Genomic DNA, 15845 nt, shown 5'->3' with positions numbered 1-15845 from the left:
AGTTATTAGAGTGGAATATACAGAACTCACATCAGTCCACCTGGGTCCTCTGAAGAGTGACAATTGCTCTTAACTAAGTTGTCTCCCCAACCCTCTTTTCTGACTTAATTTTAAATTATATGCATGAATACCTTTGATCTTAGCACTCTGGAGGCAGACAGATTTATGTTAGTTCAAGTCTAGCCTGGTCTAAATAGAGCTCCAGGACAGCCAGGTCCACACAGGCAAAATTATGTGCATGAGGTGGGGGTGGGTGCTGCGCAGCGAGCGCCCTGTGCACGAAGCCACAAGAGGACACTGGACACCACGAAGCTGGAGTCAACACAGTTTTGAGTCTCCTCGAGGGACTGGGCGTCCAGCTTGGGTCCTCTGTAAGAACACCAACGCTCTTCACTGCTGAGCCATTTCATTACCCTGGTCCTCCTGGAATGCTGGGGTGAGAGGCCAATGACACCACTTCCTGCCTCTTTTGATAGTGGATCACACTGGATTTTCGTTGTTTGACACAGGATCTCACTTATATAACCTTGTCTGTATGACTAGGTTGACCGCAGCTCACTAAAATGCACTTGCCTCTACCTCCTCAGTAGTGGAATTAAGAGGTGTTAGCCACCCTATCTGGCTTTTACTTGGATGTGTATAATGCTGGGGACCTATTCCAGGATGCCACAAACCTCAGGAATGCTAGCCAGTAGTTCCTACCATGGAGCTACGCTCACAATGTCCCTGTGAATCAACAACCTTCTACCAACTCTGCTGCTCTGAGAATTCTACCTGATCATGGTGTCTTTGATATTGCTGGATTTAGTATGTTTAAAAATATTTGAGGAAGCCGTGGTGGTGCACACTTTAATCCTAGCACTTGGGAGGCAGAGGCAGGTGGGTCTCTGTGAGTTCGAGGTCTACAAAAGAGAGTCCAGGACAGCCAGGACTGTTACACAGAAACCCTGTCTTGAAAAACCTTAATTAAATAAATAAATAAATAAATAAATAAATAAAGTATATATTATATATATAATGAGGGTATTATACTGGTTTTTAATAACTTAATGCTTTTTGTCACACCCTCCTGTTGTGAATTTCTAATTAGTAAATTCTGTGACTTGTATCATTAATTTTTCAACACAATTATCAATCACAACATGGACAAAGGATTTAACAAAAGCAGAAGTAGAGGGGAGGGAACAACATATTAACTAGTAAGAAGTGAGTTTGGAAACTTAGACATTCCCTTGTGTGTGCTGGCGGTGCTGGGCCACACTAGGCAGCAGGTGTTCGTGTTTTTCAGTGTGCGTTTTTCAGTGTGCGTCCTGGGGAATGAACTCGGGTCCTCAGCTTCGGCAGCAAGTACCTTTACCCACTGAGCCACCCGCTTAGGCCTGTGCTGACCATGCTTTGTTACTGTCTGCAGGTACCAGGAGAGCATTCTACCAGTGCGCTTTGTACCAGCCGTGCAGCGTCATCTTTAACTGCTATGCTATTTCTGTTTCCAGGATATATGTTGTCTGTTTCCCTCCCTATTTTTTCCTTCTCTGCATTTATCTGAGTTGCTCACAGGGAAAATCAAAATCAAAATTCACCTGTGGATTTTTAGCTTGTCTTTACTAGGTGTTCCTAATAACTGTGTAGTACAGAACACAAAGCTAACTTTCCAGTATGAGTTTTACTACTTCAAAGCTCTGGTCCCTTCATAACATTATCAACATAAATGTTCTAAGACAATTCTGAAAACCAAATTGCAAGTTTTGATTTTAATAGAGGAAAATTACACAGATCACATTTTAAAACATGAGAAAATTAATTTGCTCAAACAACTGTTTGCCTCTTTCATTCCTGAAAGTTGAAAATTCTCAGCTTTTACCTATTATAATCAGTTAAATGAAAACAAAACAAAGAAGCCCAAGGACTTCCGTAGCAGCTGCAGCAGCTAGCTAGCTCTGTTTTTATTCTCCAGGACACCTTTGCTTTGCTTGTTCCTTAGGCCTTTAAACTGTCCGGTTTTGCTTACCTGCAATGGCTGTGCTCCCCATACACGGACCTGCGACCACTGGTCCCCTCTGTGTCTATGATGAGTTTAGTCTGTACCTATGGACCAAAGCACAACCAAGTTCCTATTTTTCCCCCCTTCTTTTTGGGGGACAGGGTTTCTCTGTGTAGCCCTGGCTGTCCTGGACTCACTCTGTAGACCAGGTTGGCCTTGAACTCACAGTGATCTGCCTGCCTCTGCCGGGATTAAAGGTATGTGCCACCAGACCTGGCTCCTATTTATTTATTTATTTATTTATTTATTTATTTATTTATTTTAAAGCTAACTCTTCAGATCTACAACTTGTTGATGTATTAAAAATCATCTGCTCTGAGCCGGGCATGGTGGCGCACGCCTTTAATCCCAGCACTTGGGAGGAAGAGGCAGGAGGATCGCTGTGAGTTTGAGACCAGCCTGGTCTGACTAGAGTGAGTTCCAGGACAGCCAGGGCTACACAGAGAAACCCTGTCTCGAAAAACAAAAACAAAAAAAAAAAAACAAAAACAACAACAAGTATCTGCTCTACCATAGGAAGCACAGCTAGTTCTAATAGTATCTGCTTTTATTTAAATTTTGGTCATATTGGAGTTGATAGCTGTCCTCTTTAGGCTAAGCTTTCTTTGGCCATTTGCTTACTCTCTGGAATCTGGTCAGTTTCACCTTAGCAGGTGTAGCACAGACAACCACAACTTAAAACACTTGCACACTGATTTTCACATAGCTGCCTGTGCAGTGGTAGCTCTCATGAAGACCCTGTGCGCTCAGCCTTGTCGGAGCCTGTGTTGCCCATCTGTGCTCCCGGTAGTCTCCCCAGCACGGGCTAGAAAGTAAGATAGATGATTTATCTGCTCATCAAAAGACAATGATACTCTGTATTCAATTAAAATTAATAAAAATATTTTATTGAATTTCAGGAACTTGGTACTTTTTAAAAATTCCAAATCTTTGCACACATATCAGCACCCTGCTGCCTCTAGAGCTGCAGGTGCTCAGACTTGACGATTGTCACTTTCCTCCTTGTGTCACACAGCATAGAAAACCCAAGTCCTGATGCTCCCCAGCCCCTCTCAACTACTACGGCTACTGTGACCACCCCCCCAGCAGAGGACAAGGAAGTGGGGTGGGGTGCTTACGAAGGCCAGCTGCTGTCTGTGAACACATTCTGCAGTGTGGGGAATATCTATACAAAATGGCACCACATTCCGGAATGCACTGTTCCCAGGACACAGGTGAGTTTCCCTTTGTGTTCGGTGTGGCTCAAGCCAAAGCTGCTCAAGTCAGCTAGTCCCTGAGGGAGCTTACGAGTTTGGTAAAAGTCAAAGAGAGACTCCTTAAGCATTCAACACTGAGGCGCCACCGAGGGCCTGGGAGCTGCTGCAAGGTCGTATGTCCCCACATCAGATATTTGAGGGCTAAAACATGAGCCCAGCTTGGTGTGTGGAGGGGCTTCTAGAAACTCAGATGAACATAAAACTACAGCAGTGCCAAACACTGGGAACAAAGTCTGGGTTCAGTACTGTTAATGTACGGTTTACTTCTGCCCTCTCCTTGACAGCATTACATTCCTATGTGCCAAAGCAGCAGCAAGGCCAGTACAGCAGCAAGGAGAAAAGATGAGTGTGTGCCTGTGGCTGCACAGGCACACTTCGCTCATTTGAGACTGAAAAGGTGGCCTTAAAGAAAAAAAATCCTCCTTATATCTTTAAAAATGTTCTATGATCCCCAAAACAAACTCCTGCAGACCCATAAGGTCTGTTTGGAGCTCAGAGGTAACAAGTCTGCAGACTTCACTCACACAGAGAACGTCCACCCAAGTCCTGGTCAAGCATGCTACTCACAGATTTCCCCAGATACACAGTATGTCCAGTTGGTGATGCCTGAGCTCACCCCAGTAGGGCAGCCTCCTGCCAGAACACCACGTCAACTGAGGCCCACGATCTGGACCCACATGCCGGGCACAGCACAACCCAAAGTACTTTCAAGTACTTTGCAAACTGCAAACCTTTAGGAAATACACATCCCAGGGTTCCCTGCAGACAATGGGGGGAGGCACATACATGTTCTCACTCACATGACGTCTCACCTTTATTGTTTAAGTGGCTGAGTTATATGAATCCAGCTGTGTGCAGTGGCTCCATAATGGGAACGCGCACCATCTGCAGTGACACCTGACAGCTCCATACTGTGGGCGAAGCAACACTTAGAACAGACTTAGCATATTTGGTCTTTATGTAAATAATGTTTTAAATTGCCTAAATAGACCATTCTGAGCCATTTCATTCTACCAGGAAAATACAGGGTTCCCCCCTCTTAAAAAAATTAAATACCAAAATAACTACATTTAAATAAATAACGTTATGATGATGACATTAGGGAAAAAAAAACAACACAACTCACAATGAGGCTAACACCCTCTGCCTGCTGCTTAGCTCCAGAACGCTCTGGAAAGGTGAGCAGTGCTCCTGACTGTGGGCGGGCTGCTGGCCTCCCACCTCTCCTCACCCTTCCCTCTTATTTTACTTACTATATGCCAGAGGTCAGGGTCACTGTGGGCAGGACTTTGTTCTGAAAAGCCCGAGAAACCTTGAGAATCAGAAATGGCCTGAATGCTTGATATGTGGCCACAAAGTCTTTCTTCCAAGACCCTCCAGCTAAGTGGCCTCGCCTCTTGCCATGACTGTGTCATGCAGATCACCAGTCAGAAGCCGGAGCTAACCCCTAAGATTCCCCAGGTTCTGGAAGAGATCTATGACCTTGGTCTGAAAAGATGTGGCAGAAGCCTGGCTCTGTTCTCCACAGAGGGAGAAAGGCTGTTGCTTTAAGCATACACACTCTGTAGGAGACTTGTTTTACTAGGGTGGGGAATCACGCCAAGAACAAAGGCGACATAAAGAAACACACAACAAAACCCGCAAGCAGGAGCAGGTGCGTGCAGCCGGGAGGCTAGACAGCTCCCAGGCCTCTTGTCCAGATGCCCCCTTGCCTCAAGGGTCCATGCAGCCTTAGCCCGCCCACCCTTGACAGTCAAACTCATCAGATAACTGCTCTAAGTGGAAATGGGCAAGCAGGTGACATGGGGAATGCCACCCTACACAGGCAAGACAGACCAGAGCAAACCATTCCACGGCAGAAAACAAACCACAGAACAAACAAAATGATGCTCTTTCCCCCAAATGAACCTCAAATTTCCAGGGTAGAAATGGAGTGGTATGAAATGTCAAAGACCCCATTATTTAGTAGAGAAAGGACGTCCCCAAGTACTCTAATTCCACATGTGGACAACAAAATACTGTCTTGTCTCTCAGCCACAGCCAGCAGGTCCTATGAGGGCCAGCAGGTGGCTGTGGCTCCGTGCCCTAAAGGAAAGCCAGCGAGATCCACTTGCAGCAGGGCTGCATCCTCACAGGAGACTCAGTCCTTTGGGACCTGGAGTTCTTGCTTGTAGTAAAAGCTGCGCCCACAGACAACAGCCCAGCGAGTGCTCTGTAGGAGACCCCACCTCTGGAGCCAGGGCTGCTATTGTGGGTCTGTTCAAGTGTAACCTGTCTTTAAGCTAGAATGTTAAGGCCACCTGGGTTCATGTCTTCAGTGCTGAGGTGAATCCAAGCGCAGGGCCCTGTACCCACTGAGACGTGCTCCCTGCATCAGTGAGAGGCAGCGTCTCCTTTTGGCACCACAAAGTTGATGTCTGAAGAGAAGGTCTCCCGGCAGCTAGTTCTGGGTCCCCTGGTCTCTCACAGCTGCTGGTGCTGCGTCCACACTCAGGGCGATGACAATGCTCTCGCCATCTTCTGATTTTATCCGCTTGCACTCTAGCTGCTCTGTCTGGTCACCATTCTGGCGCTTTGTGGGCAGGGACGCGGATGCTGATGCGTGGGTGGCCAGCATGTGGAGAGGACTCGCCACTGCTGAAGAGAGACAGTGAATTAGAGCCCCAAGCTGCAGCATAAGCCCTTGACCAGAAGGCCACCCTCCAAACCTACTGAGCTTTTTGCACAGAACCGCAGGGATGGCCTTCAGGGCCAACGGCGAAGGCCCCTAAGCAGAGGCGCACTATAGCACAGGTGACCTTTGTAGCTTCTAAGAGAGCACAGGCTGCTCAGGCATCAGCACTGTCAAGTCACCGGGAGGACAGAAGGCTGTGCTCTCCAAAGAGGAAATAAGGCTGTGCCCTTCTGCTTTCAGAGACAGCCATTTCTCACCCGTTCAAGACATTATAGAGCATTTGTCTACAAAAAAGGCACTCTTACAACTCACCACCACGCCTGAGAACCTGAGTTCCATACTCAGAAGATACGTGGTGGAAGCAGAGAGCTGACTACCACAAGCTGCTCTGTGACCTTCATGTGCCACACAGGCCCACCATGCAATACGTATGTTCTGTGGGGTAACCCCTCCTTCCTCTGAATCACAGGGAGCAACAGCATACCCCACCCTGCCTATCCAAAGGCTGAGCTTCCAGCTGGGGCAGCAGGCAAGGCCGTCTTGTATGTCAGCGTGACCCTGAGGGTCTCTGCTGAATCTGCCGTGTAGACGAACACGGAGCACAGCACCTTGTGTGCCAACCTAGATGGGCCTCACCACATTGGCTGAAGAACAAGACTGAAAGACCCTCAGCGAAGGCAGGGTCCTGTTTCCACACAGCCCTAATACCGCAGCCATCTTCTTTTCTGTCTGGAAGGTCTGACTTAGCTGGCCTGACACTAAATGAGTAGACTCCTTAAGGCTTATTTTTCACAAGTGTGATCCCTCTGCCTCAGCCAGTGGCATATCCTACCAGCATATACCATCACAACCTGCAAGCTGTCTTTTAAGTGCATTTATAGTAAGCCCTGCTGGTTGCTTCTCTAGATACCTCCAAAATACAGATACCAATGGGGGGCGGGGGCGCAGGGCACCACTGTTCTTTCCAGCTTAAGCTATCCCTATCACAGCTGGTGGCGTTCCTAAGACATGCTGATCAACCCAGGAAGAGCACATTGGCTGCTTCAAACCAGCTCAGCACCAGGAAATGTGACCACAGCATGAACACAGCCAAAGAGGAAGTGAAGACCCTGCTCTTGTCCTACTCAGCCTGATTGTTCTTACTGCTTTTCTAAGGTTGGGGATAGAACCCAGGGTCTTGTGCACACTAGGTAAGCTCTGTCACATCTCTAACCACTGTCCATGCAGCGTGGGAGGGGCACATCCAACTGTCAGTGCTGGTCATGTCATGGAGAAGGCACCAGCCATCCTTCCCAGTGCTTCCTGATGTGGCCGGTCTGAGCTCAGCCAGCTGTGCAATCATGGCTAAAGGATGCAGGACACGGTGCTGAGGGTCTGCCTGGGCACATGGCTATCTCCAACCTGTCTTAGAACTCAAAAAATTTGACTCCAAAGGCTTATGCCAGACAAACTCTTCCTCAGCAGTTTGTGCGCTTCTGCTAAAAATGGCTTCCACACAGGTCCTGCCCTGGCCACTCCCCGAGCTGTGAGGAAAAAAGAGGACAGGAACATGAACAGGAGAGCCTCCCCACCCCACCCCCCAAGTCTATGAAACTGGGAGCACAGCACTCCTACCTCCTGTCAAGGTTTGCAGACATACAGAAGACCATGGAAGTTTAAAACTAGAAAGACAGATGCCCTCAAATCCATGTATCTGGCAAGTACTGTGGACCACGGACTCAGGACACAGCATCCTGCTGTGGCTTTAGGTCACATGGCTGCAAGAGCACGATGCAGAGCTTTGACAGGAAGAGTGCTCTCAGGGTAGGTGAGCGTCACTGAGGGACTGACCGCACTATAAAACAACTGCCACCCTCGCCCTGCCGCGGCAGCAGGAAGGCCTTCAGTAGTAGGTGGTGCCTAGACACTGAGCAGGCCAACAACCCTAAGAGCCAGTAACTTTGTGCTAGTCATGAACTATCTAGTGTTAGATACTGTAACGGTAACACAATGGGACAAAGACAGGGAGTCAGTCAGTCAGACTTCACAGTGGTTTAGTTTAAGTACAAGTGATCACTTTGAGAACCATGACAGAGCAGCATTCCTTACCCAGCCAGAGAGAGCAGCAGGGGTACAAGTACAGCCCCAGGAGGTAGGTGACCCTGATGGAAACAATGCCTCCTCTTCAGGGCAGGGGGCGCTGCGGGCAGGGCAGGGCAGGGGGTGCTGCAGGTAGGGCAGGGCAGGGGCGCAGGTCCCTGCAGGTAGTCTTGGAGCAAACAGCTCCACTTATCCATGCTGGTGCACATCTTTAACCCCAGCACTCAGGAACCAGAGGCAGGTAGATTTGAGTTCAAAAGAAATGTCTCAAAAAATGTGAAAGAAGCTGATACAGACCTTGCCTGGTTTAATCCCCACCACTACAAAATTACCTACCTACCTACCTAACTAACTAACTAAAGTTTAATTTCTAAAGTTGGTGAGATGGCTCAGTGGTTAAGAACACTGGCAGCTTCTCCAGAAGACTGCAGTTCAGTTCCCAGCACCCACATGGTGGCCCACAACCACCTGTAACCCCAGCTCCATGAGCCCCAACACCTCTGGCCTCTCTAAGTACCAGCTGGGCAACGGGCACACAGATGTACATGCAGGCAAGCACCTATGCACAAAAAATATTGTGAGCACTGTTCTTTAAAGACATTTACTACTTACTGTCTGTTTATATATTAATTAGATTTATAATCACATATAATTATCATTTATGTGCCATGGTACAATGTGTAGAGGTCAGGATGTGTCAGAGTTCTCTCCACTGTAGGGGTTCTAGAAACTGAACAGTCTCAGGTTATGATGGACCATCCCAAGGACTCACTTCACAGTACTACTAAAACAACAACCAAGACAGACAGACAGACAGACAGACAGACACATGGGGGGGGGGGAGAGAAGGAAGGAGAGAACATGAACTCAAAAGGGCCCTAAGGCACTGGGTAGGACCATTCATGTGAGGGAGGTGAGGACTGGACCTTGACCATACGCCCCAGGAGAAGGGGGCTGAGAATCTCACCCATCTCCTAAGCAGACTCCATGTCCAGGCACCAGGAAGTCACATCAAGGTTTCCAATACAAGACCTTGGATATGGGTGGGTACAGGCACACACACATGTGTGGGTAGGTCATCTTTTTCTTTTCTTCATTTATTTTTGCCAAATGTCTCACTCGGCTTGGAGTGTTTATAGCTAAGCATGGTGGTATATACTATAGTTGCAATTAGCTAGGAGGCTGAGAACCCGGAACATGCCAGGCAAGCATCTAGCCACAGAACCACACCCCACCACAAAACACTCTTATAAGGAAGCACCAGCCCCAAAGACCCCCGAGTCCTGAGTGAACTCAGGGTGAGCTGCGATCAGCTCACTCCTCTTCCAAGGATCCAACATCACCCATGCCAGGTGGCTCACAGCCAGGTGAACTCAAGTTTCAGGAGTAAATCTTTAAAAACAAGAACGGCAACAAAAGAGTGCTCCACAAGGCAGGTTAGAGGAGAACGCCTGGGCTCTCACTAGTCTTGGCCTGCACCGCAGCTCCTCCCTGGAGTCTCCATGGATGGGGCTCCACAAGATTCCAGAGCAATAAGAACCAAGAGCAGCGTCCTCACCTGCAGTGTCTCCAGTGTGTGAGAACCCACAACACAGGGCCCAGGTGGTGGCACTCCATGCAGCTTCCTGCGCTACACTGGCCATCTACAAAAGGTTAAGGATCTCTTCTCTCCGCCCCGTCTCCTGACAGACACCTCCTTTATGGTCACAATTCTGAACATGAAGTTTCCCCTGACAAACTGGCAATAGTAGAAGGTTTCTGAATAGGTAACGACCACCCCTTCACCCAAAAAAACCAACCAACCAAACAAAACCCACATAAGGAATCTGAGGTGCAGCAGCCTCGGTTCTGAACGCACGAGCACTTTGCACTGCTTATACCACCATGCAGCACAATGGCAGCAAAGGCTCTGGCACACACCCTGACCCGACTCACAGGTCTTTATGAAGATATGCACTGCTGGGGCTGTGGCTGGAGAGATGGCTCGGAGGGGAAGAGCACTGTCTGCTTTTCCTGAGTTCAATTCTCAGCAGCCACATGGTGCCTCACAACCATCTATAATGAGATCTAGTGCCCTCTTCTGGCATTCAGGTGTACATGCAGACTCAATATCATATACATAATAAACAAACAGTCTCCTTATAAAAAAGAAAGAAATGTAATCTTTACTGTATATACAAAGTTTTCTACTATCATAGTAACACCGTGCTCTAATTACAGGGGAAGGAATAATGTTTCTCTACCGTCACTCCCAGCATTTAAATCAAGTCAGTCTATCTTTGTATTGCACCGTTGAACTGTTCAAAAGCTGTTTCAGTTGCTAATGGTTTTCATTTCTTAAAAAATAGCGAGTGCTCTTATCACTGAGCAATCTCTTTAAGAACACACCAGCTCTGAAAAACGTGCAGCTGTTCTAAGTCCTACAGCATCAGACAGGCAAGATTTAACTCTATGTACTAGTCAGTAAGCACACGCCTCTCTTTACTGTGCAGCTGATCTTGTCTTTACCGGCCAGCATAAGATGGCTGAGCACGTAAGGCACTTGCTGTCTACATGGGACAACCTGAGTGTGAACCCTAGAGCTACATGTCACCTGACCCTCACACACACACAGCACCCGCAAGGCAGCTGTCAATTCCCTCTAACTCTAGTTCCAGGGGACCTGACGCCCTCTTCACGAACACTGAATCAAACACCTAGCGACAAGGGGTGTGTGTGGTAGAGAGTTTTTATGTCCTACTCTAACGCCCAGAGCATTGTTGCACTGCCTACAACTTAAAACTCGAACATCTCTACAGACAGAAATACAACGTCAGGATAGAAGCAAACACGCAGTACTCCTTCAACGAGGTAAGAACCTCTGCTCCCAGATGCAATCCCGAGAGCCAGCGAGGACAAATGAGGCTGCTTACCATTGTTCACCTGGCTGTGCACTGCTGTAGGCATGGGTACCACATGAGTTCCGTTTTGCGTTACAGTTTTTATTGGAAGCTGGTGTTGACCTAAAGGCGCCTGCTGCACTATGGTCACCGTCTGCACAGGGGTGCCCTGTGACGTCTGGATGATCCGGCTAGCAGTGCCTAGTGTGGCTGGGCTAACTGCAGGGACAGGCTCTACTTTCACTGAAATAAAAGAAAAGGTGGAAATGATACACTGTTGCAAAGCTTAAAAACAAGTAACTATGGTATAAGCTTAATTCCAATACTGGTGAGCCAGGACTGCCACAGCTACTGTGACTGATCAAAGAACAAGATCCTAAGTGCAGGGTCCAAGACTAGTCTGGGCAACTTGAAACTATGTCATAATTTTTAAAAAGGAAGCGAAACTGCTGGGGACATAGCTGAGCAGCAGAACAGTCGCCCGGCATGCACAAGCCCTGGGACAGCTGGGGACATGGCTGAGCAGCAGAACAGTCGCCCGGCATGCACAAGCCCTGGGACAGCTGGGGACATGGCTGAGCAGCAGAACAGTCGCCCGGCATGCACAAGCCCTGGGACAGCTGGGGACATGGCTGAGCAGCAGAACAGTCGCCCGGCATGCACAAGCCCTGGGACAGCTGGGGACATGGCTGAGCAGCAGAACAGTCGCCCGGCATGCACAAGCCCTGGGACAGCTGGGGACATGGCTGAGCAGCAGAACAGTCGCCCGGCATGCACAAGCCCTGGGACAGTTGGGGACATGGCTGAGCAGCAGAACAGTCGCCCGGCATGCACAAGCCCTGGGACAGCTGGGGACATGGCTGAGCAGCAGAACAGTCGCCCGGCATGCACAAGCCCTGGGACAGCTGGGGACATGGCTGAGCAGCAGAACAGTTGCCCGGCATGCACAAGCCCTGGGACAGCTGGGGACATGGCTGAGCAGCAGAACAGTCGCCCGGCATGCACAAGCCCTGGGACAGCTGGGGACATGGCTGAGCAGCAGAACAGTCGCCCGGCATGCACAAGCCCTGGGACAGCTGGGGACATGGCTGAGCAGCAGAACAGTTGCCCGGCATGCACAAGCCCTGGGACAGCTGGGGACATGGCTGAGCAGCAGAACAGTCGCCCGGCATGCACAAGCCCTGGGACAGCTGGGGACATGGCTGAGCAGCAGAACAGTCGCCCGGCATGCACAAGCCCTGGGACAGCTGGGGACATGGCTGAGAAGCAGAACAGTCGCCCGGCATGCACAAGCCCTGGGTTTGACCATAATATCGATAAAAAAAACATCTGAAGCCCAGTGATGGAGTGGAGAGTTGGCTCAGGGCTGCTCAGGGCTCAGGGCTGAGGGCTGCGGGCTGCTCAGGGCTCAGGGCTGCTCACAGAGGACCTGACCCCAGCACCATAACCTCCAAGGGCCCCTGAACCATGTGCGTGCATGCACACGTGAGCACACACAAACATATTTTAAAATTTTAACTCGAGTAAAGCAGTTAGAGATGTAGCCTAGTGATGCAGGGTTTCTCTAGGATGTATGTGGGCCCAGGCTCAATTTCTAGTACTGCCACCCCCAAAAGTCAGTAAGGAAACAACCACCACCAAACCCCCAAGGAACACATTAAAGCAGGCAAGGCCATGGCCATGGCCTTGTGGCTCTGAAGGAAAAGCTCACAGGAGACGTTTTTTTCTTGCTCACCTTTGACTTCTCTGTGGTCGCCATTCTCTTGTGGTTCTGTCTTAGGAGGAGCCAGCACCGCAGCCTGAGTGACCACAGCTTGTCCAGCAACTGTGTATGTGTTTGCTGGGGCCAGTCCAGCCACACTAGTGACTGACACTGCTGGTATTTGATGGACAACATGTACCGTCTGCACAACAGGTGGCTGAGAGGTGGATGTGGTCACCGGGGTTGCAACAGTGTAGGTGACAGGTTTAATGGCCGGGGGTAGCTGCCGCTGGACAGTAATTAGGACGGGCTGACTAGAGAGAGGTGACCCTGTTGGGAAAGAACATGGCAGTGCTGAGGCATGCATGGCCCTGGGTCTCACAGCTCCCACACTAAGCTCTTACTAACATCAACACTAGACTTTGAAACACAGAACATTATTAATGAGACACAAGTATCTTTTTATTAAATTTTTTCAAGATGTATTTTTGTTTACCTCTTTGAGCGTTTTGCTTGCCTTTCTGTCTGTGCACCATATGTATATGGTGCCTACAGAGGTTAGAAGACAGCATTAAATCTTCTAAAACTGTAGTTATAGATAGTTGTGAACCACACAATGTGGGTACAGAAACCAAGTATGAAGCAAGGACCACTGCGAGAGCAGGGAACACTCCTAACAACTAAGCCATCTCTTCGGCTCAGAATGTGGTATCTTAACAAGGATGGTTTAGTTTCCATGTCTAGTTACTAAAAACTGTTCTGATTTCTGACAATACACTTATGTTCCTCCTTCAAAAATATGCCCTGTACAGTGGGCCTAAAGACACGTGTCATTTGCACCCAGGACCAGAATTTCTACCCTGGTAGGACAGGGACACCAAGCGTGGTGTCCTTTTGGCAGGTGGCAGGGCAGGGCTTCTCTGGGACACCCTGCCTAGTGGCCAAATGCCTATCTGCCCATCTTACCGAGGCACAGTTATTCTATATTGTGGCTGTGCAACTAGACTGGAAATACTCATCTGCTCATTTGTGTTCCAATCAGTGCCAAAAAATACTGATTTTTTTTTTTTTTTAGTTTTGTCTTTAGGAACAGGTTATCAGTATGTATGCCAGGCTGGCCTTAACCTCTCAATCTTTGCCTCAGCCTCTTGGGTACTATTACAATAAAATACTACCACTCCTGGACACTGATTTAAAAAAAATTTTTTTTCCCAGTATCACCAGTTTTTTCTAAAACCTTCCACCATCACTCAGGTATTACACAAAGTGCCAGGCACCAACTACAAAGCTTCCTGAGGGTTTTACGGCTGCTTCATGCCAAATGCAGGTGCCTATGTCTGGTCCCACTGCCTGACCCTTGCCACCTCTCTCCTGTGGGCTCACCTGGTGCACTCTGGGCAAACCGTGCTTCCTGGATGACGGCAAGTTTAGGCTGTGAGGCGCCAGGCTCAGGCTCCAAAGGGGCTGGGGAGCCTTCCCTCGACAGGCTCTCAGGGGTCTGGGCGCCACTGGAGTGAGCAGACAGCACTCCTGCGTGGTTGGGAGAAGCTGGGGCACTCCTGAGTCACCAAAAGAAGACAGCGGGTTTTCACACTGGTACTCTGGAGGGAACTGCTCACTTAATCTAAGGAGTCTTCTGTTTCCTGGCAGCTGAGTGTAGTTCTGTGTCTGACCTTCTCTGGACTCACCTACAGACTGAGCTGGGGATCCAGTGAGCCTCAGGTGGACAGTATCAGTGTTATCCCGCAATGTCAGCGGCTGCTCAATACCCTCCCTGAGTGTTCCTACGCAGCAGGAATCGGTGTGGGGCCTTAAGGTTTCTAGTAAGCTCATCTCTTTTAGATCAAAAAACATTGATAATGAAGGGAAAGTGTCTGGCTTTAAAATCAGGCAAATGAGAAATCTTGAGTTTACAGGAACTAAAGGCCGCTTTAAAGAACTGTTCACATGCCAAAGAAAGGAAAGCTACCGTGTAGTCCCATGACCTTGCCAACTGCAGTCTAGTCACTTTGAGATGCACATCCAGTTCACGGAAACAGCGAGCAGCACAGGCGGAGCACACCACCCTTTCCCAGGTCCCACCCAGCACCAGTCAGGGTATCTGCAGACAACATGCTGAGGCGATGCTATTGACCGTGGGTGCAGCCCCCGGTGCCTGAGTCCTTACCTAGAGGAGAGCGGTCCCAGGGGGGTTCTAAAGCAAGGCACGCCCCTAGGCCGTCTCTTCCTAAAAGCCTGCTCTAGCAGCTTGCTCTCGGAGGCGGGGTCTATCCTCCAGAAGGAGCCTTTGCCTGGTTCTTCCTGGGAACGTGGCACTTTGATGAAATAACGGTTCAGAGAGAGATTGTGGCGAATTGAATTCTATGAAATATAAAAAAATACGGAGAGTTCACTTTGTTGAGCAATGAAGATGTGCCCAAGTCCTAGTGCCCTGTAAAGCGAAACCCAGATGCTCAGCGACACACACAACGGCAAGGCTTCCCCGCACCTCTCCCTGGCGCTTGGCAGCCACAACTCAGGGAGTCTGGGGTTGGGAGGGGAACCTGGGCATGGGCAGGGTTAAGTCTCTGACATTTCCCATTTCTGTCTCCTTCAAGGTAGGAAACAGGCCTGTCACTGCCACCTTGTCTTCTGCTAGGTGGAGTCAAGTCTAAAGAGCCAATCCTTTTTGTCTGGAGACAAGCTGACACAAGCCACACCTCTAAAACACTTGTTAGCTCGTGTTTCTGCATATGATTAGCCATTTAAAGCATACTAGTATGGTACAAAGGAGTTATTTAGCAAGTCAGCCAAGACCAGGAGTGTTAAGGACCCCACCTTCCCCCCAGTGCTCTTCTCTGCATCTGTAAAGCACACCAGGTGCTTGTTTGACCTTCATCTTAAAGAACTCTACTGGGGAAACAGAAAACTCAACTGCTAAAGCCATCATTCTTCTTCAGAAAGTTCAGCTTCAGGTTTCCCAAGGGTCTGAGACAATGCCTGTTGTGACCTCAATTGTGACCACCCCACTGCAGAGCACACACACAGGACAGAAAGTCATGAGGTAACAGCTAATATACCATATTCTTAGGTATTTGAGTAATTTAAAATCAAAGTTTCAAAATGGTAATAATGCAAATAAAATCTGGGGATATGCAAAGGCCTCAGTGTTCTTCCCGTTAGTCTTCTAATAAAACTAGCCATGGCCTGGAATTCTGACTTGTCACAGGCAGTT

At 48.9% G+C, this 15845-nt stretch overlaps 1 protein-coding gene across 2 annotated transcripts in view; it reads right to left on the bottom strand.

The window, feature by feature from the left end:
* Window positions 1–2901: 2901 nt before the first annotated feature.
* Window positions 2902–15845, bottom strand: part of FOXK2 (forkhead box K2) — a 50176-nt gene continuing 37232 nt past the window's right edge. Inside the window, exons 5-9 of one of the 2 annotated variants that reach the window (XM_084750254.1) lie at window positions 14799–14992; window positions 14015–14190; window positions 12665–12961; window positions 10963–11172; window positions 2902–5931 (exon numbers count right to left, since the gene is read on the bottom strand). In XM_084750254.1, the coding sequence (XP_084606380.1) occupies window positions 5738–5931; window positions 10963–11172; window positions 12665–12961; window positions 14015–14190; window positions 14799–14992 (1071 nt within the window). In that variant the 3' untranslated portion in view covers window positions 2902–5737. Of the gene's footprint in view, window positions 5935–10962; window positions 11173–12664; window positions 12962–14014; window positions 14191–14798; window positions 14993–15845 lie in introns of both variants that reach the window. The other variant, XM_084750253.1, reaches the window with a different exon arrangement.

The sequence above is a fragment of the Acomys minous genome (genome assembly GCF_964271855.1).
Source record: "Acomys minous genome assembly, chromosome: 12".
Lineage (NCBI taxonomy): Eukaryota > Metazoa > Chordata > Mammalia > Rodentia > Muridae > Acomys > Acomys minous.
This window is presented reverse-complemented; position numbering and strand designations above follow the sequence as displayed.